The sequence below is a fragment of the Oncorhynchus masou genome, chromosome 32 (genome assembly GCF_036934945.1).
Source record: "Oncorhynchus masou masou isolate Uvic2021 chromosome 32, UVic_Omas_1.1, whole genome shotgun sequence".
In the NCBI taxonomy this organism is placed as follows: Eukaryota; Metazoa; Chordata; class Actinopteri; order Salmoniformes; family Salmonidae; genus Oncorhynchus; species Oncorhynchus masou.
Window position 1 is genome coordinate 28435034 of NC_088243.1, and position 27997 is coordinate 28463030.

The 27997-nt window shown below is 44.2% G+C and overlaps 1 protein-coding gene across 2 annotated transcripts; it reads right to left on the bottom strand.

Moving 5' to 3' along the window:
• On the bottom strand, nucleotides 1-27750 carry slc35f4 (solute carrier family 35 member F4). 2 transcript variants are annotated; one of them, XM_064953774.1, is made up of 7 exons: nucleotides 27394-27750; nucleotides 3204-3504; nucleotides 2476-2695; nucleotides 2220-2345; nucleotides 1915-2107; nucleotides 1747-1836; nucleotides 1-793 (listed from the first exon to the last, which is right to left on the bottom strand). In XM_064953774.1, the coding sequence occupies exons 1-7, from the start codon at nucleotides 27614-27616 to the stop codon at nucleotides 558-560; spliced, it is 1389 nt and encodes a 462-aa protein (XP_064809846.1). In that variant the 5' UTR covers nucleotides 27617-27750; the 3' UTR covers nucleotides 1-557. The 2 variants fall into 2 exon arrangements, with proteins under 2 accessions (XP_064809846.1, XP_064809847.1); XM_064953775.1 differs by lacking the exon at nucleotides 27394-27750 and adding an exon at nucleotides 8072-8549.
• Between the last annotated feature and the right edge of the window lie 247 nt (nucleotides 27751-27997).

Genomic DNA, 27997 nt, shown 5'->3' on the forward strand with positions numbered 1-27997 from the left:
TCAAGAAGCTATTGGTCTTTATTTGACTTTTATTAAAAAAGAAAAAGAGCCTGTATGTTCAGCATATGTTTCCCAACCCATTCCTGTATATAATACTATATAAGAAGTCAAATGTAAATACTCTATTGATACACCTCTGAGTAAATTCAATAAATGCACATAAGATTGAGCCAAACTGGCCCTGTCAATATTTATATTCACAGAATATAGTCCGTGGAGCAGGTTCAAGGTTGGGCTTATGTGGTCTAGGGGCAAGACTGGGTGTGGCAAGGAGTTCAAGACTTTCAAACTTTACGCTCAGCAAAATCAGCAGTATGGTTCTCTTTTAACTCCCCATTAGTTCCTGGAGAAAGTGACAGAGGAGATTCAACTCCACAACAGTTTCTCTCAGCCATAGAAACACTTCCTGTTCTCCTGATTTTGGACTTCCTGGTCTGTAGTCAGCACAGGAGTCATCCCGCCATGCTTCCCAAATGGGACATGTAGAACCGTGCGAGGATAGGGGTTGGTGATGGGATGGGCCTTTGGAGGATCATGGGAGCTGACAGGGTCGGGGGTCATGCCATAGGGATTGAGACGGCGCCATTGGCTTGGCTGCGGCTGCGTGTGTGGATGCTGGAATCAGTCAGCTCCTCTCCATGCTCCTCAGACTTCTTGAATGCAGCGAGGAAGCGCAGCGTGACGGAGTCCCACTCCTCAGGAAGCAGCAGCAGCAGGAAGCCAAGGCAGATGATGCAGGTGGCAGCCAGACGCACCACACTGAAGATCACCTCATGTTTCAACACATCTACCACTATGGATGGGAGGGAGAGAGGGGCGGAGGGAGAGAGGGACGGAGGGAGGGAGAGAGAGAGGGACGGAGGGAGGGAGAGAGAGAGGGAGGGAGGGAGAGAGGGAGGGAGGGAGAGAGAGAGGGACGGAGGGAGGGAGGGAGAGAGGGACGGAGGGAGAGAGGGAGGGAGGGAGAGAGGGAGAGAGGGACGGAGGGAGGGAGAGAGAGAGGGAGGGAGGGTGAGAGGGATGGAGGGAGAGAGGGACGGAGGGAGGGATGGAGGGAGAGAGGGATGGAGGGAGGGAGAGAGGGATGGAGGGAGGGAGAGAGGGATGGAGGGAGGGAGAGAGGGATGGAGGGAGAGAGGGAGGGAGGGAGAGAGGGAGGGAGGGAGAGAGGGAGGGAGGTACGGCGCGAGAGAGAGATGTTTTGATTAATTAAGCAGAAGTAAGGTAATAGAAGAGAGAGGGAGAAAGACAGAGAGAGATGTTCTGAATGATTACGTAAAGTAACAGAAACCGTAGGGCAAAGGTGGGGTGAACTGAACTGCATGGGGGGATATACAGTATGTAGCTTAACAATGCAGCTTACAATCAGCACAAGTGGGCCACTATGTCCTCTCTGCTCTAAAGGTCTACACCCCTGCACCATGCCAAGCTGTAGTAACCCACTGACCTTCATACAGGCCACTGTGGTTAAGGAAAATAACTGTGGGCATTTAGTGTCGCCTTAGCAACCTGATCCTCCCTTTGTGACGGATAGTTGCTGCGTCTGAAGGCACAATGATGATTGGGTTTCCGAGGTGAGAGAGTGAGACCTGCTGTGTTATCTGTTTGTTGCCGGGGTCTCAAGTGCTGACGTCTGAATACAATACCTCTGCATGCATTAGAATAAAGAGCCCTTTACACATTTTTTCAGAGATACACACACGCACGCACACACACACACACACGCGCTCACACACAGACACTTACCTGCATTGCCGGGCACACTGAGCAATGTCCCTATAGAGATGAGGATGGGGTAGGTAAGCACCACGCCAACATTAACCAGGATATTGAACACTGAAAGAGAAATGACAATGTTAACACAAATATTGTTTCTAGTAAGATCAAATAGTGTGTGTGTGTGTTTCCACTCACCCAGCCAGAGCCCAGCCAGGCCACACAGGTATCCCCAGGGCAGCGAGGACAGAGAGCCCCAGTGCTCCACTTTGGTGAAGTAGAGGATGAGGGGGATGAAGGAGATGAAGATGAGATTGAAGACACCCATGGTAGAGAGGAAGTGAGCCACCTCACCCAGGTTGGCACTGCCCAGGAACATCTTAAACAGCACCTGCAGCAGAGGAAACAATGTCCAGATATGTTATACTGATGGAACTCTATGTAAAACTAATTAAGAATTCTAATTATTTCAGTATAAACAGGCACCTGCTTAGTAAACTAACCTTGTAGAGAGCCGATGTGGACGCGGAGCCAACAGCCAAGGCCACGCCTATGATGGAGTCCCCATGGAAACCATCTGCGTAAGCCATCATGACAATGCCTGTGATGGCCATTATGGCCGCCACAATCTGCAGGTAGGAATGAGGGAAGTAAACCAATCAACATTAATACTTGTGCCTACCTTCCCTCCCCTGTATGATTCATTGGATAGCTGTGTGACCAAGCCCAATGAAGTAATAGTAGTGGTAGAGTACTGACCCGTACACCCATGAAGCGGTCCTTTAGGACGATCCAGGACAGTAGGAAGACGAAGGCCTTGTGGCAGCAGTAGAGGGCTGAGACATCAGTGGCGGTCAGCTTCCTCAGGGCCAGCAGGTACAGGTAGTTAGTCAGGGTCCACAGAATGGAGAAGGGAGCTGTCCTCTTCAGGAACAGCTTGAGGGTCATCCCATCCTCCCCAAAAAGCCTGCTGCACTCTCTGACGAATGGAATTATAGAGAGGAAATAGTGGATAGAGAAAAGGAAGAGGTTATTTATTCTCAAATTTGTTGCTGGTAAGAGAACTTATCAACGGGATTAGTCCTATACCCATGAGGAAATGGGAATTCCTAAACTTTGGATGGAAGTCAAAACCGTTCTTCTGGCTGAGAGGCAATGCTTCATTGAAATTATTATACTGGCCATTTCTCATGGTTGCAGTTAATATCCCTTTCACATGCCTGTGCCCATGGTAATTAGAGGAGGGGTGTGTCATATAAACAACGTCTCACAGCACTGGAGGAGATCAAACCCCCCGAAAACTGAACAGAAAGCATTTTACAAATCTGCTGCAGCTACTACTGCAGCTCCCATAAACACTTCTGGGTGTTACAACTGATTCAATACCCTGGAATTGTAGCCTATGGAGTCTATGGTTTCTCAAGGAGCTACAGTACCTAGCCTGTGCAACCTTGTATAAGCCCTTCCCCACTGTCATGATCAATCACCTGAATTTCTGTATAGGCGTCTGCTTGTCCCTGGTGGTGACCACGTGGCCTCCGTAGTAGAGAGGGAAGAGGAGGATGGTCCAGTTGGTGCTGAACCAGGAGATGAAGAAGGGGCAGGAGAAGGACTTGAAGGTGAGCTGGACCAGCTGAGTGGTGCCCACCCAAGAGGAGGAGACACATAGGACCAATAGGAGGCCCCCCAGCACCTTCAGCACTGTGTTAGCACACGTCTGGTACAATTTCCCCTCTTCACTGGCCTCACTGCCTGGTGTGTCCGCATGAGACTCAGAACCCTCCTCTCCTGTGGGGGTAAACACATCCGTAGTTAAAGTATGGAGGGATATGTACTGTAGGCTTGTTGCATCACAAGAGGCATTGGTGTAGGTGTGGCTGAATAAAAGATGCTTCAGCACCATGGACAGTGGCACCCCATTCAGCACAGTGGACAGCGACACTCTGGACAAAGAGTCATAAGCATGTGTTTTCAGTATTTGTTTTTCCAGTGTGTGGTTGATAGCAACTGGTCAATTTGAATGTTCCATTTCCACAATAAAACACATAGCATTTGAAAATAAAGCTGATGTGGAACAGCTTTCACAAAGACAATTAGAGTGGATTGTTCCATAAAGACCAATGGGTTCCAAGCTCCATTCTATGACGCTATCCTGGCTGCCTCACTGAGATATATAAACAAGTATTGATAATTCGTCCTTGGTGAGTCAGTCCTCCAGTTTGAATGACCTGCTGTAAAGGCACTAAGGCATAGCTTTGATCAAAATATGTGTTCTTAGCATTCTGGATGCTGGTTGCCTATGTCAGGAATAGCAACATTGAGTCATTATACAACACAGGGGATACGGTCCTAATATAGACATGTATTCAGACATGCACAGAAACCTGACCCCCAAAAAGGATCCACATGATGTATGTGTCCACCCAATCCCGTGGCATCCGTCTCTGGAAAGACATGACAACCTTGTCAATTGTGGCAGCCTCCTGTTTCTTACCATTCCTTATATTGTGCTCTAAAGAAACGACAGGATTGATTGTTCAGAGGTCTGGCTATTGTAGAATAAGACTTTTCAACATTCCTTTTAGAGCACTGAGCAAGATGTTCCACTCGGACTCTCTAGTGGACATAACATGGGCCACTATGGTAGACTGCTGACATCTTTACAACCGCAAGAAAACATTGTTGAAAGTTTAGCAGATCTGCCTTTTTTTGTTGCTTGCGACTGTAAAGAGATTAGATTACCAAAGCTCTGAGTGTGCACTTCTGCATTCAGTGGCTTCAGAGCAGACTGGGTGGTTTTTGGACTGGTGCACTGTGCGCAGGGAGACTGGGAGCAAAGAGAACCGTAAAGCTAACTGTGAGCACATCAAACCCACTACTACAGAGAAACAGGAATCGAGAACAGAAATGTAAGGACTTATATTGAATGTTATTCCTTGCAGCAGTCATTTTGCAGTCAAAGCAGAATAATGTTGGTTGGTGCATTGCCTTAATGGACTGTGGGTGTGAATGGTGTGTGCACGCGTGTGTGTTTTATGTGTGTGTCACTGAGATGATGTGAGTCCGTTTCCGGAGATCCAGGATCCGTTATCTAGGCCTCCACAGCACTATCAACCTACACCAGGGCAGGAATAAAATAGACATGTGCTGGGTGTTTGCTGCTCTCTCTCAGACTGCTGGTTCAGCACTATGGGTTCAGCCCAGCCATTTCCACCATGGCTATAGACATTACATTACAGTATAGCAGGAAGCAGCAGGCTCTCTCGCTCCTCTCTACTTGGACCTTTGAGGAGGGCCATTAATAATGCTCAAAACAAGATGAGTACAATCAGTGCCTCTAAGTAATCCAATAAAACCCCTATGTGCACCACTAGGTATCGACCCTCTGCTCCCAGAGAGAAAACTGTTGGTTCAGAGCAGTCTTCCGCCACCCCCCCCCCCCCCCCAAAAAAAAAATCCAATCAAGACTATAAAAGTACCACTTCGATTCATACCGTGACTCTTCCCTTTAGGTTCTCTAAAACAGAAAGCAGAGTGTACTGAAATGGAATATACATGAGATTAAACTCTTTCAAAGGTAACATTAATTGCTGGCTTAACATGTCATAGATGCTTAAGAGTGTGTGTGCTGGTTTCTGTTAGACTTTAAAGCATTAGAAGTAGGAAGAAAGACGTCGGGCAGCACATCCAGAACGATAATGTCCTTGAAACCCAAGACACTTTATGCTGTCTGACCCTAAGTTACAATAATGCTGCTAGTTTCCTACATAAACTTCATGATGACAAAACCAAACAGTAACACCATTATTCAACAGCAATCATACACCTACAGTTGCTCCATAATATTAGTTGAGCATTGCATCTATCCAAAGAGTGCCTTTCCAGAGACACGAAAAGACAATGCTGGACAAACAGACAATGCTGATGATGAAGACAGACAGTGCATTAGAATCAGTTCCAGTCAGTGATGTTTGACTTCTTTTTTTAAAAGATCATTTTGATAGGGAAACTGTATATCTGCCCCACTTTGCTCCATGGTTACTGTGGCAACTGAGGTTACTGTGACAATTCAAAATGTCAAATAGGGGGTGCTTATATTTGTCCTGTTTCACACACGTACCAATGTGTAACCTTAACAAATGTGTGGTGAAATGGAAATGCGTTTTTTGCATATCCCACTCCCACTGAGAGTGGGGTCACAGTATTGGATCAGCCATGATTGACGGCAACCCGGGAGCAATTAGGACTAAGGGCAGATTGACAGATTTTTTACAGAGTCAGCTCGGGATTCAAACTAGAAACCTTTTGATTATTGGCTCAATGTTCTAACTGCTAAACTACCTGCCACCCAATTAGATACAGTAGCTAACTTTCATTGGCAATTGGAACTCTGTCAATTTGGCTTGGGATCTTGGCGTACAGTGCAGAGTTTAATATTGCAGAGTTTTACTTTTGGATGAAAATGTCCCCTCCAATATATATCCAGGAAATGTAAGACCTGGCACGTGGACTTACATCTTTTATAGAGTTTTATGCCTTAAAACTAAAGATTGATTACATGCTTTCTCTTAAAGTTTTTATCTCACTTTGTCCCAGATGGGGACAGACAGCCAGACCTTAAGGGGAGTATAGGAGACGATCCAGAACTGCATGATTTAAAACCAGAAGTAACATCATTTCTATGAGCGTGTCTGGATGTAGATGTTGTATGCTGAGCTACATTTCTTTGTCCTCCTCTCTCTGAGGTTCATTAACCACTCAAAGATCTTTCCCATACTGAGGACATAATTCAGTGTACAGTACTGTAATGGGTGCTAGGTGCGGAGAGCAACACATTGTAGGCTTGCTAGCATCCTGTTTCCCCAGGCAAAAGTACCACACTGTGATCCTTTGCCAGGATGCGGATTTTAAAACAAAACTATAATTCCACATTCCACCTCATTAATGCTGAAGTATTGGCTACATTTGCGATTCTATAACAGACACTATGGTATGGCACAGCAAAGAATAGCTTAGCAAAACTATAAAGGAAACCTACAGTATCTCACAAGCTGTAGTCTGGACACTTGACAGCATCATTTGGCTAAGGTATTGCAAAGGACAGGAATATCTCTAAGCAATGCTGTATAGTAAGTGTTTACCTAGCTACCTATACATCCTGTATTAAGCCCAAAGCTATGTTTTGAGTCAACTCATAAGCAAAGGTGAGAAATGTAAACACTGATGTTCCTAGATGGCATGCAGTGGTATACAGGAGTCAGGCAGTGCATTTATTCCATCCCAGGAGAGACGAAAATACATGGATGAATTGATTAAATGTATATTTTGTTCATCTCTGCAAAATAGACACGAAGGCAATGGTTTGGAACTCAAATCCCTAGAAACAGTGTATGGCTGTGTAGAGGCCTGTACCATTTAAAGGCTGTGGTACCCATGTCCAGATCTAAATGGGTTTTGCCTAAAACTCATCACATACAAGACAGGTAAGCAAGAAGGAAAAGATGTGAGAACAGCCGTCAGCCTGTTTGGATTGTCAATATCAATTGTGACATTGTGACAAATGACAACTAAACACACACTGTGATATCACAGTCCCTGTCGATAAGTTCTGTATCCCCTCCCAAAGAATGGGGAAGAGCAACGGCATGGACGTTTCTCATAGTTCTGTAATACATTGTCATTCAAGTGAAAATATTGAAATAATCCTAACAGTTGATTGGTAATATAATCATTAATCTGATTGTGTATGATTTTGAATAATCACAAGATAATAGTCTACTTGATAACTTTATATTGTTTACATCATTTATACTGTTTATATAATGTTCATGCCATTGTGACATTTAATAGACTTAACAAGAAGCCCAGCATACACTATTCTGTGGAGGGCACATCATGTGCTCTTTACTTAATCAAAGAAAGCCCAGAGCACACAATTATACTAGGACTGGACACATCCTAATTTGTTTTAGCTACCTTAACTCTCCCTCCCTCCTTCCCTTCCTCCCTCTCTCCTTCTTTCTCTTTCTCTCTCATACTCTGCCCTTTGGGGTTGATTTAATGAGCCATGCAACGACCACTTAACACCAAGCCCTATTACACAAGTATTAATATGTAAAAACAGCAAAACTGCCAGAGTCGTTTAGCTATAGGCATTAATAATGCACAAATATATGGTAATCACCACGTATATCTCTGCTCTTATAGAAGGGTTTGATGAGTTTCCAATGCTGCCAATCTTAGACACACACGCATATGCAAACACAAATGTACACACACATGTCCTAGACATGGCACCTAGGCTGGGACTCCATCCCTTTTTCCCTGTCCCCTACCCCCAATCAGGAGTTTTTACCTTCGGAGATGGAGCAGGTGAGGACCTGGGAGCTGTAGGAGCTGAGAGGAGCCACTCTGGCTGAATGCTTCTTCATCCTCCACTAGGGGCAGAGCCAACAGTTCCTCTCTGAGATGTGTGTATGTTGTCTGTCCGCCTGGCTAGGCTGCTGCTGCTACGTTCCTCCTGCAATCCCTCTGCATCCCCGGGCTCCTGGCTCATCCACAGGCAGCGTGTTTTAGCTCTCTATCCGCTTCTTCTTTCTAAATGTCTATTGATGTGCATCTTCTATCTTCTTCTTTAGTTCTGTCTCTCCCTCCTTCACAATCAGTTGAGCTGACTCCCTCACTGTTTCTTACTTAGATGTTGTCTTTCTCTCTGGACAGTGGTGGAGCTCAGTAGAAGTGCTGTGGAGTGGAGACTACTGTTGAGCTGTCATGCCGTGATCCAACGCTACACCGTCTTCAAGGTAGACTCAAGTGTGTGGCACCGTGCAATCACTCCCTTCATCTCTTTCCTTTCATTCCTCCTCCGTTGCTTTCCCCTCCTCTTCGTTTGCTGTGCAAATCAGATGCTTTGTTTGGAAGGTAACCAAGCATCCCCCCTCTCTTTCTCTCCCTCTTTCTCTCTCTCCCTCCTCTGCTGGCACTTCTCTCCTACTTCACTACTCCTTCAGTCTTAGATTATTTATAGAGGTCCTGTCCTGTTGTGTGTGCCACTGTAACACAAATTAATTTAACTGAGAATGGGAAAGAACTTACCTATGTCCCCCCACCACCCTTAATTCCTCACTCAACCTGGACTCACTCAACCTGGAATCACTCAACCTGGGGTAGACGTAAGATAGTAAAACTCCAATTAGTATGATATGTTATGTTTCGTATGTTATGTATTAATTTGTGGACGCTCATCATCCGTTTCATATGATATGTTACGAATAGAGTACCACAGTGGGATTCATAATACCCATAAAACTTAGCGGTTAAACAGGGAAATGGTTCCAATTGTTTTTCCACCATTCATTTTCCCCATAGGATTTTGTTTTAGAAACACTTAATATAAGGGCTGTGCTCCATGTAGGCTTACACTGGCAGGACATTTTGATAACCGTACTAATCGCTCGAGGCCAAGGTGACTTTTACCAATATATTTGCCTGTATTTACCCCCCCCCAAAATGAAATGCTAATTGGCTGCTAATGTGTCTATCATAAAGACCTACAAAATGCAAAGATGATCTGGACAAGACTGCCTCAATTTGGCAAAAGTAAGTATCTTTGGATTAACAATCTAATGTTAGCTAAATGTAGCAACGAATAAATTGGTTAGATTGTGCAAGTTTTAAATTGACACCATACCTGTTAGCAAAGGTGTGAGCTAGAGAGGACATGCAGGAAGTTATAGATTTATAGCCTTGGAAGATGTCTATGCTAATTAGCATTTTTACATATTTTTCAAAAAATAAAACTGAATATATTGATAAAATCCACCCTGTCTTAGAGATGGTTATCAAAACGTCATGCCAGGGTAAGCCTACACAAAACACAGCCCTTATTTTAAGTGTTTCTAAAATCCCCAATGGGAAACAATGTATGGAGGAAAAACTATTGGAATCATTTCCCTGTTTGACTGCTAGGTTTTATGGGTATTATGACACCTCCACTATGTAACAATAATACTAGTATGAACTCAAACCCAGGCGCAGAGAAACAAAGCAAGCAGAGGTAAGGGTCCTGGAACGCCTTCTCAGCAGCAGGGGTCCAGCTTATGCCAAGCCCTTGGTGAGCGCTGTCAATGGCACCGCCACCGAACTAAAGTCTCACAAATCTCCAGTAGAAATTAGCAAAACATCAAAAATGCTGGAATTGCTTGACAGTGCTGGGCCGCGGCCAGTTGACCACCGCTTCTACCTTTTGGGAGTCCATACATACACAGCCCTGAGACACGATGTACCCCAGGAAGGAGATCTGAGGAATGTGAAACTCACACTTCTCAGCCTTCACAAACAAGTGGTGAGAGAGGAGGCTTTGAATAACCTGGTGAACATGTTGGATGTGTTCAACCATGGACCTGGAGAAGATGAGGATGTCATCCAGGTACACCACCTGAACTGGTGAAGGAAGTCGCGCAGCACATCAATAACCAGGGCCTGGAGAAGATGAGGATGTCATCCAGGTACACCACCTGAACTGGTGAAGGAAGTCGCGCAGCACATCAATAACCAGGGCCTGGTGAAGATGAGGATGTCATCCAGGTACACCACCTGAACTGGTGAAGGAAGTCGCGCAGCACATCAATAACCAGGGCCTGGTGAAGATGAGGATGTCATCCAGGTACACCACCTGAACTGGTGAAGGAAGTCGCAGGTACAGCACATCAATAACCAGGGCCTGGAGAAGATGAGGATGTCATCCAGGTACACCACCTGAACTGGTGAAGGAAGTCGCGCAGCACATCAATAACCAGGGCCTGGAGAAGATAAGGGTATCATCCAGGTACACCACCTGAACTGGTGAAGGAAGTCGCGCAGCACATCAATAACCAGGGCCTGGTGAAGATGAGGATGTCATCCAGGTACACCACCTGAACTGGTGAAGGAAGTCGCGCAGCACATCAATAACCAGGGCCTGGAGAAGATAAGGGTATCATCCAGGTACACCACCTGAACTGGTGACGGAAGTCGCGCAGCACATCAATAACCAGGGCCTGGTGAAGATGAGGATGTCATCCAGGTACACCACCTGAACTGGTGAAGGAAGTCGCGCAGCACATCAATAACCAGGGCCTGGAGAAGATGAGGATGTCATCCAGGTACACCACCTGAACTGGTGAAGGAAGTCGCGCAGCACATCAATAACCAGGGCCTGGAGAAGATGAGGATGTCATCCAGGTACACCACCTGAACTGGTGAAGGAAGTCACCACCTGCGCAGCACATCAATAACCAGGGCCTGGAGAAGATGAGGATGTCATCCAGGTACATCACCTGAACTGGTGAAGGAAGTCGCGCAGCACATCAATAACCAGGGCCTGGTGAAGATGAGGATATCATCCAGGTACACCACCTGAACTGGTGAAGGAAGTCGCGCAGCACATCAATAACCAGGGCCTGGTGAAGATGAGGATATCATCCAGGTACACCACCTGGTGAAGGAAGTCGCGCAGCACATCAATAACCAGGGCCTGGAAAATGGCCGGAGCATTTGTAAGTCCAAACGGCATGACACGGTACTGATAATGTCCATTTGGGGTATTGAACGCTGTCTTCCACTCGTCTCCCTGTCTGATGCGCACCAGATTGTATGTGTTCTGTAAATCCAATTTTGAGAACTGTAGCTCCCTGGAGTCTTTCAAATGCTGACGACATAAGAGGAAGAGAGTAATGGTTCTTGATGGTAATGTTATTTAAACCCTGGTAATTGATACAGGGATCCCCCATCCCTCTTTCAAACAAGAAAAACCCGATCCTGCAGGTGAAGTGGACGGCCGAATAAAACCAGCCACCAGCGCCTGGCTGCAGTCTCTAAACCTGAGAGAGAATACAGCCCTCCTCTCGGAGGAGTGGTGCCCGGCAGGAGGTTGATGGCACAATCGTAGGACCTGTGAGGAGGCAGTTCACTGGCCCTTCGTTTGCTGAAGACCTGATCCCAGTAATCCCGAGGTATGCGGGAAAGATCAGGCTTGTCATCTCCAGCCAGGGAAACAGGAGATTTGGAAGCCTCCAGACGAGCAGGGCCGGAAAGATGTGGCGAGAGTTGCTGGCAGGTGGACTCGCATGAAGGATTCCATCCCAGAACACTTCCCGAGGGCCAGTCAATTTGAGGATTATGGATAGAAAGCCACAGGGGTTCAAGAACCAGGGGAAGCTCAGGAGTGTCACCAAATGCAACTGGATAAACTCCACATGATAATCCAGAACTCGCAGCTGAATAGGCATGGTGAGCTGCTTCACCTTCCCAGACCCTAGGGGTTGACCATCCAGCGCAGTGACCGACAATGGAATGTCCAGCTTAGTGAGAGTCAGTCCCTGTTGGCGAGCTAATGTGCGATCCAGAAAACAGCCGGTAGCCCCAGAGTCATTGAAAGCAGGAATGTCCAACTGCCCATTGTCCCACCGCAGGTTGGCTGGAAGCAAGGTGTGTACTGTGTCGGCAGCTGGAGACTGTATCTGACTCCCCAGTATTCTCCCATCTACTGACAAGTCATCCCCTTTCCCCTCAGCTCGGGACAGGAGGCACGGAAATGTCCAGACTATCCACAGTAAAGACAACGTTGCTTGTTAATCCTGCACCTGCACTCCAGAGCGGAAATACTGGAAACAGCTCAGAACCCCTCCGTCATCTCACGACGACATTCCCGAAGCTGGTTTTCAATCCAGATGACCAAAATGATAAGCTCATCCAGAGTGTCAGGCTTGTCCCAGGAAGCCAGTTTATCCTTGAGAACCTCGCTGAGTCCGTTCAGAAAGGCTGAGTGAAGTGCCTTTGTAGTCCAACAACGCTCAGCGGCGAGCGTCCGAGAGTTAGTGGTGTAATCAGCTACGCTCCAGCTGCCCTGCCAAATGCATTGAGTCTTTGAGCAGTGTTCCTGCCACTGATGGGGTGATCCAAAAACCACATCTCCTGGGTGAAGCTTTGCCAATTAAAACAAATGTCTGATTGTTGCTCCCATATTGCCGTAGCCCAGGCCAGAGCCCGTAATGAGAGCAAGGAGATTACGTATGCCACTCTGGAACGCTCAGTGGGAAACGTTGATGCCTGCAGCTCGAAGGCCAGCGAGCATTGGAGCAGGAATCCACGACACCTCCCAGGATGCCCCTCACATCGCTCCGGTGCTGGAAGATGAGGCTTCCCGAAGGGAGGAAGACCCTGAGCTGGTAGGGAGTTGAGTATCAGGAACAGCCACAGGTGCAGCAGACGTTGTTCCTGTCTGTCCTGTCTGCAGAGCGTACACAAGAGTTCTTAAATCATCCGACAATGTCTGCTGCCGCGCCTCATGGCAACCAATCACAGTTCCATGGTGGGTGAGAGCCGACCGTAAATGGTGGAGTTCGGAATGTTCCTAGGACGACTGAAAAATCTCTGCTGGGTCCATAGCAGTCTTAGGTCTACCTTAATAATAATGCCAGTACGAACTCAAACCCAGGCACAGAGAAACACAGCAAGGAGAGGTAAGGGTAAATCCAGAACTTTTACTTAGCGTCTTAACAGAAACAAGGCAACCGCACAAGAGCACACTAATAAAACATGAGACCTAAGCAAAGATACAGGCCAACTGAGGAATCTAAATAACAAGGCAACCAGGTGACCAGAGAAGGTAATTAAACACAGGTGAATCCCATAAGTAATAATCAGGGTAACCTGGAAACTAGAAAACAGTGTAAGGTAGCCCTCCAACGGTAAGCTAAGGAAACAACAATCAAATAACACAGAAACTGTGACACACTGTGGGGCTCTATTGTAATTCATACAATATGTTACAAATCTGCAAAACGTATGATATGTCACAAATTCCTACTTTTGTTTTTGCCTTAAATAACCTTCTGTCTTATGTGATAATACCAAGCATAACATCATACTCATTTGAGTGTCCCGGATTTACCTACCATGTTACGTCTAGTCTATGTGACCAGGTTGCCTCAATACACCTCACGACAGGGAGATCTGCTGCAGTACAATCTCCCAGAGTCTAGATGAGGAGAGTCTGGCTGCACATCCTCTCTCCAACACCCACACATTCAGCCCACTTCATGGTGCTCTGTCATGCCCACAGAAACGGGGGCTGGAAAGAGCAGGGACCAGATACAAAAACTGTAGCCGCAAAGTATTATCATAGAGGAAAACAGGGTATCAGAAATGAAATGTTTACTCCCTGTTCATGCTATTGTTTTTGATTGAGGAGAGTGATTGAGGAGAGTGATTGAGGAGAGTGATTGAGGAGAGTGATTGAGGAGAGTGATTGAGGAGAGTGATTGAGGAGAGTGATTGAGGAGAGTGTTTGAGGAGAGTGATTGAGGAGAGTGATTGAGGAGAGTGATTGAGGAGAGTGATTGAGGAGAGTGTTTAAGGAGAGTGATTGAGGAGAGTGATTGAGGAGAGTGATTGAGGAGAGTGTTTAAGGAGAGTGATTGAGGAGAGTGATTGAGGAGAGTGATTGAGGAGAGTGATTGAGGAGAGTGATTGAGGAGAGTGATTGAGGAGAGTGTTTGAGGAGAGTGATTGAGGAGAGTGATTGAGGAGAGTGATTGAGGAGAGTGATTGAGGAGAGTGATTGAGGAGAGTGATTGAGGAGAGTGATTGAGGAGAGTGTTTAAGGAGAGTGATTGAGGAGAGTGATTGAGGAGAGTGCCCACTGCTTTATTGTTTTATTAAGCTCATCCTTCACAGGAGAGGAGACACACCACCTGTAGGTATCCCAGTATGCCCCAGCAGAGGTGTGAGCACAGGGCATACTCATGGCCCATGTGAGTGTGGTCAGGATTTCCCATCTAACAGTGCAATCTCTCCCGGTCATCCTGCCTCTCCCAGTGGTTTTCACAATCAAACGTTCTAATGGGCCTCGCTGTCACTTCGGCCTATACATCAATAGCATACTACAGCATTAAGGAGGTGAGTCACAGAGCAGAGGTTCAGCACCCTGTAATATAAATCCCCCACCCTGCATACTCCCAAGCCAGTAAAATCAACGCCGGCTGGGGATGAGAGTTATGTATTGCTCAAGTGAGCATTATTTCACCAGAGATGTGAACCAGTGCTGCAGCACCTTCCCATTGATTACAGTTACCAGGACATGTGTACTCCTGCCTCTCTCTGTCACTATATCAGTGTCACTCTGACCTTCCTTCCCGCTCTCCTGTCCAATTCCTATCAGTCATAATCCTGGCAAGGCTACAGAGAGCATGGCAGATCATAGTGCTTCATTGTTCCTTAAAAGTGGAGTCTGGAGCTGGCTTCCCAGCTAGCACATAGCATTCAGAGAACCATATGTTTCTTAGAGTTTGGTGAGAGTGTGGTTGGCCTATGGTTATTTTGCATACAATCTTCCCACAACTTTCTGGGAATGGTGCAGGATAGTTGCTAGGCTTTAGAACATTCTCTGCACATTTAAAGCTGCAATATGTAACTTTTTGGGGCGACCTGACCAAATTCACAAAAAATGTGAGTAAAGAGCTCTGTCAAATCTCATTGAAAGCAAGTCTAGGAAGCTGTCCTATGTGCACTATTTCTATGCTTCCCGTTCTTAAGTTCAGTTTCTGTTGCTTTTACTTTCGGTTTTGTACACCAGCTTCAAACTGCTGAAAATACCATATTTTTGGTTATGGAAAATATATTTCACATGTTCCAATGATCCTCTACACTATACTTGCTTCTTTTGTCACATAAACTGAAATAAGGCAAACTATTCCCCACAAAATTGAAAGGTTTCATAGTGCACTTTTAAGGAACTTGACAAAAATACATTATTTTCTGGTATTTCATTACTTTAACAGAACGTTTCCTAGAAGTTCAAACATGGTTACATTTAATTTAAAATTTGGTAATGTTCTATGAATGTTCTCCAACTGGTTTGACATTGGAAATGTTCTCAAATAGTTCAGAGAACGTTAAGAAACAGCGTTCTTCTGTGGGAATTTCAGTACTTCAGCATAATGCTTCCTGCAGGTTTCCTCGTGGTTCTATTTAAAGTCATGTTCTCAAATTTGTCAGAAAACATTAAGAAAACTTTCCATCAAAACCACAAGAAAACTTTAGTAACGTTCAGAGAATGTTTTAAAAATGTTATTTAAAAAACATACATTCCTTTCAGCATCAACAAAACCTTCTCTATCCTGTCTTGTTAATAAGTGTGTTCAGGTGTGTTGCAGCGCCCACTAATTGGCCACACCTGATCTTAATGAGTGTTTGTTTCCTTTGAAATGGGGCCTGTTTGAATAGACTTATATTAACAGCTTTGAATGAATAAAAAAAAACATGGCATGCTCGCTCCATCCTGGTGGCACAGTGGACTAATTCCATAGATATAGAACAGAAGAGCATAGGTTTAAATTCCACTGATGCTGTGCCACAATAAAAAAAAAATGTTTGCATGATTAATGCCTGAGCAAATTAATTTCCATGGGTCCTATCTGTGTTTAGAGTTCAAAACAGTTAAACTAACTAGCATTGTTATTAAACATCTTATTGAAACATGTTCATTCATCTGAGGGATGTTTGCTTTCAGCCACATGTTAGGTTGGTAGAGTAGAGCAACAACAGCAGCTGGTGAGATGGAACATCTGGTGTGACTCTCAGTCCTAGTGCTGGGATGGGATGACCATAAGGACTGGGACAAGCCCTCTCAATGATCCCAATGATACACATCTCCACCTCAGACCTACCAAACACTTCCCCCTCTCATCACAACCCCAGAGACCCCCGACCAGGGTTTATCCGTGGCCAACACAGTGCTGCTGTTGCATCTTGGACCAGGGCACAGGTCCCCCCAAAAAACTCAGTACTCCTCCATAGCAACGGCATTGTTCTGGTGTGCTCTGGCCCAGTACACTGACGCAGTAGCCCCATTCAGGGCCTTTGTCATTCAGATTAGCCCATGTCCCTCTGCCACCATACAGCCTTTTGTCTTTATGCATCTCTCTGTTAATCAGTACGTCTCAGAGATGAGTAGGAAAAGGACGAGAGGACAGAGAGGGGAGAGAGTTCCTGAAATAACGTATTAGAGTAGGCAGTGGTATAATAGTATTCTGACTACCCATATGATTATAACAAAGCATAGCATTTTCATCTACATTGTTGTTAAACATATTAAATAATTACAGGACTATACAAAATAGTGTGAGGTTGTGAAGCTAAGATTGATGATTAAAACCAATGCCCATCATCTGTTGATGAAGAAATCACAAATTTTAAGAGGGGGACATCTAGTGGGCATAAGGGAGAGTAGCAGACTAGGAGCAGCAGTTAGAAGCATTACCCATTATTTTCTGTATGATGTAACTGTAACTGTGTACCAATAGGACTTTGGTCATCTTACGTATTTGTTAACTAATGCAAATAAGGAGTATCATATGCCATAGATATGCCCATGTTATGTGTATTCAGTGGTTCTTCTAGGGAGATAATGGATGTCAGAGTGGGTGTGATTTAAGGAGCTCTCCATGTTGATTTATACATGCAGGTAGTAATAAGGCTAAATAGGCTTCCAGTCACAGCTCCCCTTTTACTAGCTGGAATTTCATTGGAGGACTGAAGGAGACTTGACGCTGAGGTTTAGATAATAGACCACCAGAGGGCACTATGAGACTGCTGGAGGACTGGATATACTGAAAACGTACTATGCTGCTGTTTGGCGTAAGCTCAGGAAAATAATGACCAGAGGAGAGAGGGGACAATGCATGGAAACCCCCACCTCTAACAGCCAATCCATTAATGGAGTAGAGATCTGTGTGGTATTGCAGGTATATGCATTTCCTCCACCCGTTTTACACTGTGCTATACTGTTGCTAAAGTCTCACAAACACTGAGAATATGTGGTCAAGCACACTTTTAAGAAGTGTATGCCAAGTTAGCCTTAATCACCTATCCTAAGTACCTAGATTCCTAATTTGCCTCCCATGTTTGTATGTTTGCTACATTGGCAATTCCTTATTCCTTATTAAACCATTTTTAAGAAATATTACACCAATGACTTTGTAGGGCTTTTACCAATGATGCATGTACATCCTGTAGTATTGCTGATGCTATGTATTGGCCAGTGAGAGGCTTTGAAGCCACCGTTTGGTCATATTGGCACTCCTCAATAGGAATGAGTGGAATTCTACAGTATTTCTGATGTATTTGTGTTGATGTAGTGGGGACAGTAACATTATGACTTTCAAAATATGTTAATTTAAGAAGTCTTTTTCTTTTTTTAATGTTTAGCTCACAGGTGAAATGAGGGCAGTGGGAAGGTAGGCCCCTAAATGGTGGGTAATCCAAGAAAGAAGACAACTAGGCAGCCAGTATGTTGCAATTAACTTTAGTGAACTAATGACAAAATAATACATATAGAAGCAGTTAGCATAGTACATCAGGATGCACAACTGCAACGTGTTTCGACTAGCAGAGACTTCCTAAGGCAGCGTTAAGTTTAGCTCACATAATATCATTTAAAAGTATGTAATAGAATAAACATGGCATTAATAAATGCATAACTTTATTTTACAATGGTGGGGTAGTGCCAAGACGGAGGCGCTCCAAAACAACCCCCCCCCCATCAGTCCTCTAGTGCAGCGGTTCCCAAACCCTTTCACTAAGGTCCCTCCTTCCAGCATTGGGGAACCTCCCACACGCACAAGTACTGTTCATGACACAAACTGTTCACACCTCTCGTGGGGGAGAGAACATTTTGCAAGTTCAAAGTTTATTTCCTACAATTCTACACATATTGTCCTGTGATATTTGAGTGACTGAAACATTACAACAAAATCAATGGGCCAAGAAACCTAGCTAAAAAACGTTAGCTGACATGGGCTAGTTGATCTGGACATTTCTGACAAGTTATGCTCTCGAAGAAATGCAATGACAAGAGGAAAACTGATTCATACTGTATATATATATATATATATATATATATATATATATATATATATATATATATATATATATGTATATATATATATATATATATATATACAACCGTTCAAAGGTTTGGGGTCACTTAGAAATGTCCTTTTTGAAAGAAAAGCACATATTTTGTCCATTAAAATAAAATCAGATTGATCAGAAATACAGTGTAAACATTGTTAATGATGTAAATGACTATTGTAGCTGGAAATGGCAGATTTTTTATGGAATATCTACATAGGCCTACAAATCAAATTGTATTGGTCACATACACATGGTTAGCAGATGTTAATGTGAGTGTAGCGAAATGCTTGTGCTTCTAATTCCGACCGTGCAGTAATATCTAACAAGTAAATCTAACAATTTCACAACAATTACCTTATACACACAAGTGTAAAGGAATGAACAAGAATATGTATATATAAATATATGGATGAGCAATGGCCGAACGGCATAGGCAAGATGTAGTAGATGGTATAGAGTACAGTATATACATATGAGATGAGTAATGTAGGTTATGTAAACATGATATAAAGTGGCATTGTTTAAAGTGACTAGTGATACATTTATTACATCCAATTCTTAATTATTAAAGTGGCTAGAGATTGAGTCAGTATATTGGCAGCAGCCACTCAATGATGGCTGTTTAACAGTCAGTGATGGCCTTGAGATAGAAGCTGTTTTTCAGTCTCTCGGTCCCAGCTGTGATGCATCTGTACTGACCTTGCCTTCTGGGTGATAGCGGGGTGAACAGGCAGTGGCTCGGGTGGTTGTTGTCCTTGATGATCTTTTTGGCCTTCCTGTGACATCGGGTGGTGTGGGTGTCCTGGAGGGCAGGTAGTTTACCCCCGGTGATGCATTGTGCAGACCTCACTACCCTCTGGAGTGCCTCACAGTTGAGGGCGGAGAAGTTGCCGTACCAGGCGGTGATACAGCCCGCAGGATGCTCTCGATTGTGCATCTGTAAAAGTTTGTGAGTGTTTTTGGTGACAAGCCAAATTTCGTCAGCCTCCTGAGGTTGAAGAGGCACTGTTGCGCCTTCTTCATCACGCTGTCTGTGTGGGTGGACCATTTCAGTTTGTCCGTGATGTGTACGCTGAGGAACTTAAAACTTTCCACCTTCTCCACCACTGTCCCGTCAATATGGATAGGGGGGTGGTCCCTGCTGTTTCCTGAAGTCCACGATCATCTCCTTTGTTTTGTTTACGTTGAGTGTGAGGTTATTTCCTGACACCACACTCCAAGGGCCCTCACCTCCTCCCTGTAGGCCGTCTCGTCATTGTTGGTATGCAAGCCTACCACTGTAGTGTCGTCTGCAAACTTGATGATTGAGTTGGAGGCGTGCATGGCCACGCACTCATGGGTGAACAGGGAGTACAGGAGAGGGCTGAGAACGCACCCTTGTGGGGCCCCAGTGTTGAGGATCAGCGGGGTGGAGATGTTGTTTCCTACACTCACCACCTGGGGGCGGCCCGTCAGAAAGTCCAGGACCCAGTTGCACAGGGTGGGTTCGATACCCAGTGTCTTGAGCTTAATGGAGATTTTGGAGGGTACTATGGTGTTAAATGCTGAGCTGTAATCAACACTCCTCTTGTCCAGATGGGTCAGGGCAGTATGCAGTGTGATTGTGATTGCGTCGTCTGTGGACCTATTGCAGCGGTAAGCATATTGGAGTGGGTCTAGGGTGTCAGGTAGGGTGGAGGTTTTATGATCCTGGACTTGTCACTCAAAGCACTTTCATGATGATGGAAGTGAGTGCTATGGGGCGATAGTCGTTTAGCTAAAGTTACCTTAGTTTTCTTGGGAACAGGAACAATGGTGGCCTTCTTGAAGCAAGTGGGAACAGCAGACTAGGATAGGGATTGATTTGAATATGTCCGTAAACACACTAGTCAGCTGATCTGCGCATGCTCTGAGGACGCGGCTGGGGATGCCGTCTGGGCCGGCAGCCTTGCGAGGGTTAACACGTTTAAATGTTTTACTCACGTTGGCTGCGGTGAAGGAGAGCATGCAGGTTTTGGTAGCGGCCGTGTCAGTGGCACTGTATTGTCCTCAAAGTTAGCAAAAAAGTTGTTTAGTTTGTCTGGGAGCAAGACATCAGTGTCTGCGACAGGGTTGGTTTCTTTTTGAAATCCGTGATTGACTGCCACATATGTCTCGTGTCTGAGCCGTTGAATTGCGACTCTACTTTGTCTCAATACTGACGCTTAGCTTGTTTGAATGCCTTGCGGAGGGAATAGATACACTGTTTGTATTCGGTCATGTTTCCGGTCGCCTTTCCATGATTAAAAGCAGTGGTTCGCACTTTCAGTTTTGCGAGAATGCTGCCATCAATCCACAGTTTCTGTTTGGGGAAGGTTTTTTAATAGTCACCGTGGGTACAACATCACCGATGCACTTGCCAATAAACTCGCTCACCGAATCAGCGTATACATCAATGTTGTTGTCTGAGGCTATCCGGAACATATCCCAGTCCACGTGATCGAAGCTATCTTGAAGCATGGAACCAGGTTGGTCGGACCAGTGTTGAACAGACCTGAGCATGGGTGTTTCCTGTTTTAGTTTCTGTCTATAGGCTGAGAGCAACAAAATGGAGTCGTGGTCAGATTTGCCGAAAGGAGGGAGGGCTTTGTATGCGTCACGGAATTTAGAGTAGCAATGATCCAGAATTTTGTCAGCCCGGGTCGCGCATTCAATATATGCTGATAAAATTTTGTTTGCCTTGTTTTCAGATTAGCCGTGTTAAAATTCCATGCTACAATAAATGCAGCCTCAGGATATAAGGTTTCCAGTTTACATAGAGTCCAATGAAGTTCTTTCAGGGCCATCAAGGTGTCTGCTTGGGGGAGGGGATATATACACGGCTGTGATTATAATCGAAGAGAATTCTCTTGGTAGATGCGAGATGCGTGAATAAACCGGGTGGTTGTACCGACTCTGATAACGTGTCCCGAGTGAGCCATGTTTCCGTGAAACAGAGAATGTTACAATCTCTGATGTCTCTCTGGAAGACAACCCTTGCTCGAATTTCATCTACCTTGTTGTCAAGAGACTGGACATTGGCGAGTGGTATACTCAGGAGCGGTGAGCGAGCCTGACCAGAAGACCGCTCCGTCTGACCCTTCTGCGGTGCCATTGTTTTGGGTTGCCTACTGGGATCCACCTGGGTGGTGGTCCAAACAGAGGATCCACTTCGAGAAAGTCCTATTCCTGGTCGTAATGTTGGTAAGTTCACGTTGCTCTTATATCCAATAGTTCTTCCCTGATGTATGTAATAAGACTTAAGATTTCCTGGGGTAACAATGTAAGAAATAGTACATAAAAAAAACAAAATACTGCATAGTTTCCAGCCTATAGAGAGGAGGTCGGAGACCTGGAAGTGTGGTGCCAGGACAGCAACCTCTCCCTCAACGTGATCAAGACAAAGGAGATCATTGTGGACTACAGGAAAATGAGGGCCGAGAATGCCCTCATTCTCATCAATGGGGCTGTAGTGGAGCAGGTTGAGAGCTTCAAGTTCCTTGGTGTCCACATCACCAACAAACTATCATGGTCCAAACATACCAAGACAATTATGAAGAGGGCACAACAACGCCTATATCCCCTCAGGAGACTGAAAAGATTTGGTATTGGTCCTCAGATCCTCAAAAGGTTCTACAGCTTCACCATTGAGAGCATCCTGACTAGTTGCAACATCGCCTGATATGGCAACTGCCCGGCCTCCGATTGCAAGGCGCTACAGAGGGTAGTGATTTGTTTAAAACTTTATTTTGATTTGTTTAAAACTTTTTTTGTGTTATTTCATAGTTTTGATGTCTTCACTATTATTCTACAATGTAGAAAATAAAGAAAAACCCTTGAATGAGTAGGTGTGTCAAACCTTTGACTGGTACTGTATAAATCATTGTTTTTTATCCATTCTCAAAAGAGCTGAGGGCTAGTGGTTCAAGAGAAAGCTCACAACCCATTAGACACTAGTTAAAAATAGCAGGCTGAGAGAGGGACAAGGGGAAAGTGAGTGCAGACATCGGCCTACATGAAGAATGTCTGAGTGAAAATGTAATTCAATTCACCTGCTGCTTGTAGGTTGACTACCAGCCAATACAAATATGTTCAACATAGCAGGTTGTTCTATCATACATTTGATGTCGGAAGTTTACATACACCTTAGCCAAATACATTTAAACTCAGTTTTTTACAATTCCTGACATTTACTCTTCGTAAAAATTCCCTGTCTTAGGTCAGTTCGGATCACCACTTTATTTTAAGAATGTGAAATGTCCGAATAATAGTAGAGAGAATTATTCATTTCAGCTTCTGTTTCTTTCATTACATTCCCAGTGGGTCAGAAGTTTACATACACTCAATTAGTATTTGGTATCATTGCCTTTAAATTGTTTAACATGGGTCAAATGTTTCAGGTAGCCTTCCACAAGCTTCCCACAATATGTTGGGTGAATTTTGGCCCATCCACCCTGACAGAGCTGGTGTAACTGAGTCAGGTTTGTAGGCCTCCTTGCTCTCACACGCTTTTTCAGTTCTGCCCACAACATTTCTATGGGATTGACGTCAGGGCATTGTGATGGCCACTCCAACACCTTGACTTTGTTGTCCTTAAGCCATTTTGCCACAACTTTGGAAGTATGCTTGGGTCAATTTCCATTTGGAAGACCCATTTGCGACCAAGCTTTAACTTCCTGACTAATGTCTTGAGATGTTGCTTCAATAAATCCACATAATTTCCCACCTCATGATGCCATCTATTTTGTGAAGTGCACCAGTCCCTCCTGCAGCAAAGCACCCCCACAACATGATGCTGCCACCCCCGTGCTTCACGGTTGGGATGGTGTTCTTCGGCTTGCAAGCCTCCTCATTTTTACTCCAAACATAATGATGGTCATTATGGACAAACAGTTGGTCGGACCAGAGGACATTTCTCCAAAAAGTACGATCTTTGTCCCCATGTGCAGTTGCAAACCATAGTCTGGCTTTTTTATGGTGGTTTTGGAGCAGTGGCTTCTTCCTTGCTGAGTGGCCTTTCAGGTTATGTCGAGATATGACTCGTTTTTATGGTAGTTACAAATACTTTTGTACCTGTTTCCTCCAGCATCTTCACAACGTCCTTTGCTGTTGTTCTGGGATTGATTTTCATTTCTCGCACCAAAGTATGTTCATCTCTACGAGACAGAACACATCTTCTTCCTGAGTGGTATGACGGATGCGTGGTCCCATGGTGTTTATACTTGGGTACTATTGTTTGTACAGATGAACGTGGTACCTTCAGGCGTTTGGAAATTGCTCCCAAAGATGAAGCAGACTTGTGGAGGTCTACAATTTTTTCTGAGGTCTTGGCTGATTTATTTTGATTTTCCCATTATGTCATGCAAAGAGGCACTGAGTTTGAAGGTAGGCCTTGAAATACATCCACAGGTACACCTTCAATTGACTCAAATGATGTCAATTAGCCTATCAGAAGCTTCTAAAGCCATGACATCATTTTCTGGAATTTTCCAAGCTGTTTAAAGGCACAGTCAACTTAGTGTATGTAAACTTCTGACCCACTGGAATTGTGATACAGTGAATTATAAGTGAAATAATCTGTCTTGTTTGGAAAAGTACTTGTGTCATGCACAAAGTAGATGTCCTAACCGACTTGCCAAAACTATAGTTTGTTAACAAGAAATGTGTGGAGTGGTTGAAAAATGAATGTTAATGACGCCAACCTATGTGTATGTAAACTTCCGACTTCAACTGTATTTTGATGTCAACAAGCACTGATATGGAGCATTGTTTAGGGATGGGAACATGTTAAATGATTCAATAGAAATGTGAATGTGTTGTCTGTGTGTCTGGGGAGACTTTTAGAGCTATAAGTATCATAGTGTTCCTTGTCATATTTGTTCTGAGAACACTCCAGCCTCTGGAGTTTCCAAACAGAGTTCTTATTCCAATGTCAATGTTAATGTGAGCTGCCAGCCTAGCCCGGTGCTGAGAGGCGTTGCCAAGGCCTTTCATTTCACTTCCTCTCTCCTCTGCCAGTCTGCCCAGTGGGATGCCAGTGCCAGCCAGCCAGCTCCTCTGGATCACTGAACAAGCTATCTCAGCACTTCACAGGCATGATACTATACACCAAGAATTATAAAAAAATATAAAAAATGCTTGTTCAAGGGACACTGTTGGGCAATTTGACTGAGCAGGGCCAATGAGGAGTCCCCAGAATCGATCTGAGAACTGGTGCTGGGGTAAGAGCAAGCTATATAATTTTTACCATTTCAAAGCAACACTCCAACTTCAGCCAGTTATCACTTAATGTCAGCAAAACAGTTACATTTTTGGTCATATCACTGTCATCACAGCCACCATGTGAACTTTAGCCCACAACCTTTCTGAAAATGTAGTCCATGATCCTCCTTGGAGGCATAGTATTAATTCACTGCCGCTGGCAACAAAAGCAAAATGTCAACAGAAAAAAGCCAAAAATATAATTACCCAATGGCGTTAGCAAGATTAAATGAATGTTCTATATCTGTGCTATTTTTGCTTCATCCCAACAGCAACCTCTTTGTAAATGATAGGCAACATTTCAAGAAACATCTAAATTCTGAATTCAAAATTGAAACAAATACTTACGAACAAGTGGTAGGCAGCCCTCAGACATCAACATCATAGAGACGAGATGTCAAATAAAGCTTCTCTGTGAGACCCACATCTGGTTTGTCATAAGAAGTGTAATAAGAACGTGACTGCGGGTGCTATTCCCCTCCACACTGAAAACACCTGCTCCTTACACCTGTAATTTCATCACAGCTGGTATCCTATCCATTCATTATGGCTATATTACCAAATAGTTTGTTATGCCACTGTTGGTTTAGAGAAGGCTCTCTTTCATCTGATTAGATTGGACAGGTGGGAATGTCCATTTAAACATGGTTTATTACTTTCCTAGTTAGACTATCATAAGTGATGCCAAGAAGCAAAGATAATAAAGCCATGTAATAAGAGAGAGATATACATGTTCCTCCCCAGATGCAGTTACTGCTACAGCAGAGGAACCCAGAGAGTCAGTGAGGTATCCAACACTATAGGTTATGGTGCACTCATGGAATGTCATTCCTTGAGCAGATATACCACAGAAATCATGGTATGCTCATCTTCCAGAGTGGCTTTAACAGTGTGAAAGCAAATATCTTATCAATTCAGACATTCCCTAGCTATGCTGAAAGTTATTTCCCCGTCTAACTGGAAAGCTGATTACCTCGTATAACTGAATTAAGATCTCAAATCCTCTTGTATGATGCACTAAAGCCTGGTAAAGACTTGTTATCCACCCTGAGTGATACTGTGTGTCACTGACTTGTATTGCTCTTTAGGTCTGAGTAACTTCACAACTAATTCATGTAGATGAACTTTCATATAACGTCTAGGAAATGCAAAGGAGCTTGTGTGACACGTCAAATTAAATTCAGTAGGGTATTTTGAGTTTGAAACGCAACAGGCTCAGGGACACTGAATCATTGATATTTTTCCTCTGACATCTTCAACAAGAGTATCAGATCTTCCTTACATTTACACCCACATATACCACAATGAATGGACCAATTACAGTATATAGGATTTCTGACCACTGTAGCATTTTACGTGAAGCATACTGGCCGTAATCTCATATAGATTCTCTATATGCTATACGTAATATATATTGCTGGCAGTAATTGCATTGTGGAGTGCCAAAGGGTTTTCTTTCTTCCTGCTGTCATTGGTAAAGGGGATGTATAAGAGCTCCTAGACAGAGATCCCATGAACAACCCATATAATTAAATCTAGGTTCATCTCAAACCATGGGTTCACCACAGCAAACATAGATTTATAGCAAATCAAGATCAATCCAATTAAGGGTGGCCCAGGCATACTGCTTGCAGCTTCTTCTAGTACTCTGAGTTGGCAAAAAAACAAAGTACATTATATCCAATGTATCCTGCAATGCATGCACAATGGTGGGGGTTTACGTGAAAAATATGTACTATTTTAATACAGTGCCAACTATTAACATGACCAGCAACAAACAATTCAATAGGCACCCAACACCTAATACACTCCTCAACATATTTTGACTCCTCGTCATCTAGATTGTTAAATGATTAAGTAAACACTACAGTCATGGTAACAGGCACAATGGTTTGCATAGACATCAAGTCACTATACAATGTGTAATAAATATGTCTGAGGCTTTGCATCACATTACGATATTGCATTGCGGCTGACTGTCTGTCTGTCTGCTGTTGATTGTTTGTGTCTCAGACCAAAAGTCAATAGGGATGTAAGGAGAAACATTACTTCCTCTTAGTCGACAAAGCTGACGCTGTCAGCGACTGTCAGCGACTGTCAGCTTAGAATGAAAAACAGATGCCCACTTGACATTAAACACAACTCAGTGATTGACAGAACAGTAGAAACCAGTATAATTAACATCAATCACTGTATTTCATTTTGTGAGTGAAGATAATGTTTTGGCCTATTCCTGCAACCCCCCATAAATGGTTAACATGAATGTAAAATGGGGAAGCGAAGCTCTTTTCCCCCTCTATAATATGCGGGTCATACATAGTCTACTACGATCTGTGCCATTGTCTGAAAAAATCCCTTTAGTTTTACGTGTTCGTTTAGTTGACTTTTAGGCTGGCTACTGTAGGCTACTTTCTTTTCCGACTGTTTAAAAAAACATGTATAAATGTCGTTTTCATGACTTACTTCTGTGACTGGAGTAGCCCGGGTAATAGCCGTAATAACCAGTGATCCGCAGAATTCTATCCTCAATGTCTTGCACACCGTTGGCCGTCACTTTGGAGGGGGTGTCCATGTCCCCGAAGAGAAGGTGGCTGTCACCCGCTTTGACGGGTAGGTGCGTGTTCAACGGTTCCAGCCGAAAGCAGGGCTGGTCCCCTCCACTTTCAGCACCTTCGGTACTGATCATCGTAAGTCAAAACGGGCAGTCAGAAGGAAATAATTCGGGTGTTCCGCGCTCACCATGTGAACGATAGTATCAATGGCATCAATCAACAGCTATGAAAGGACATTCACATTTCACATTCCACCACACTGTGCGCAAGGTTATTGGAACTTGATGAGCATGACAGACATCGTACACCAGGGGGCGGGTCACTACCGCTTCTAAATGCATGTGTAGTATGCTCGTCTCTGGCCCGATCCCAGATGGACCCAAAAGCCTTTTGGAAATCTGAGAGTGTTTGACAGGTGCAATCAATATGGCAATAGCGCCATGCTGTGCCCTTTAATAGCCTACATGGTAGTTTAACCATATTTCTTATAGCTTACAAATTAAATCAGCTCAGAT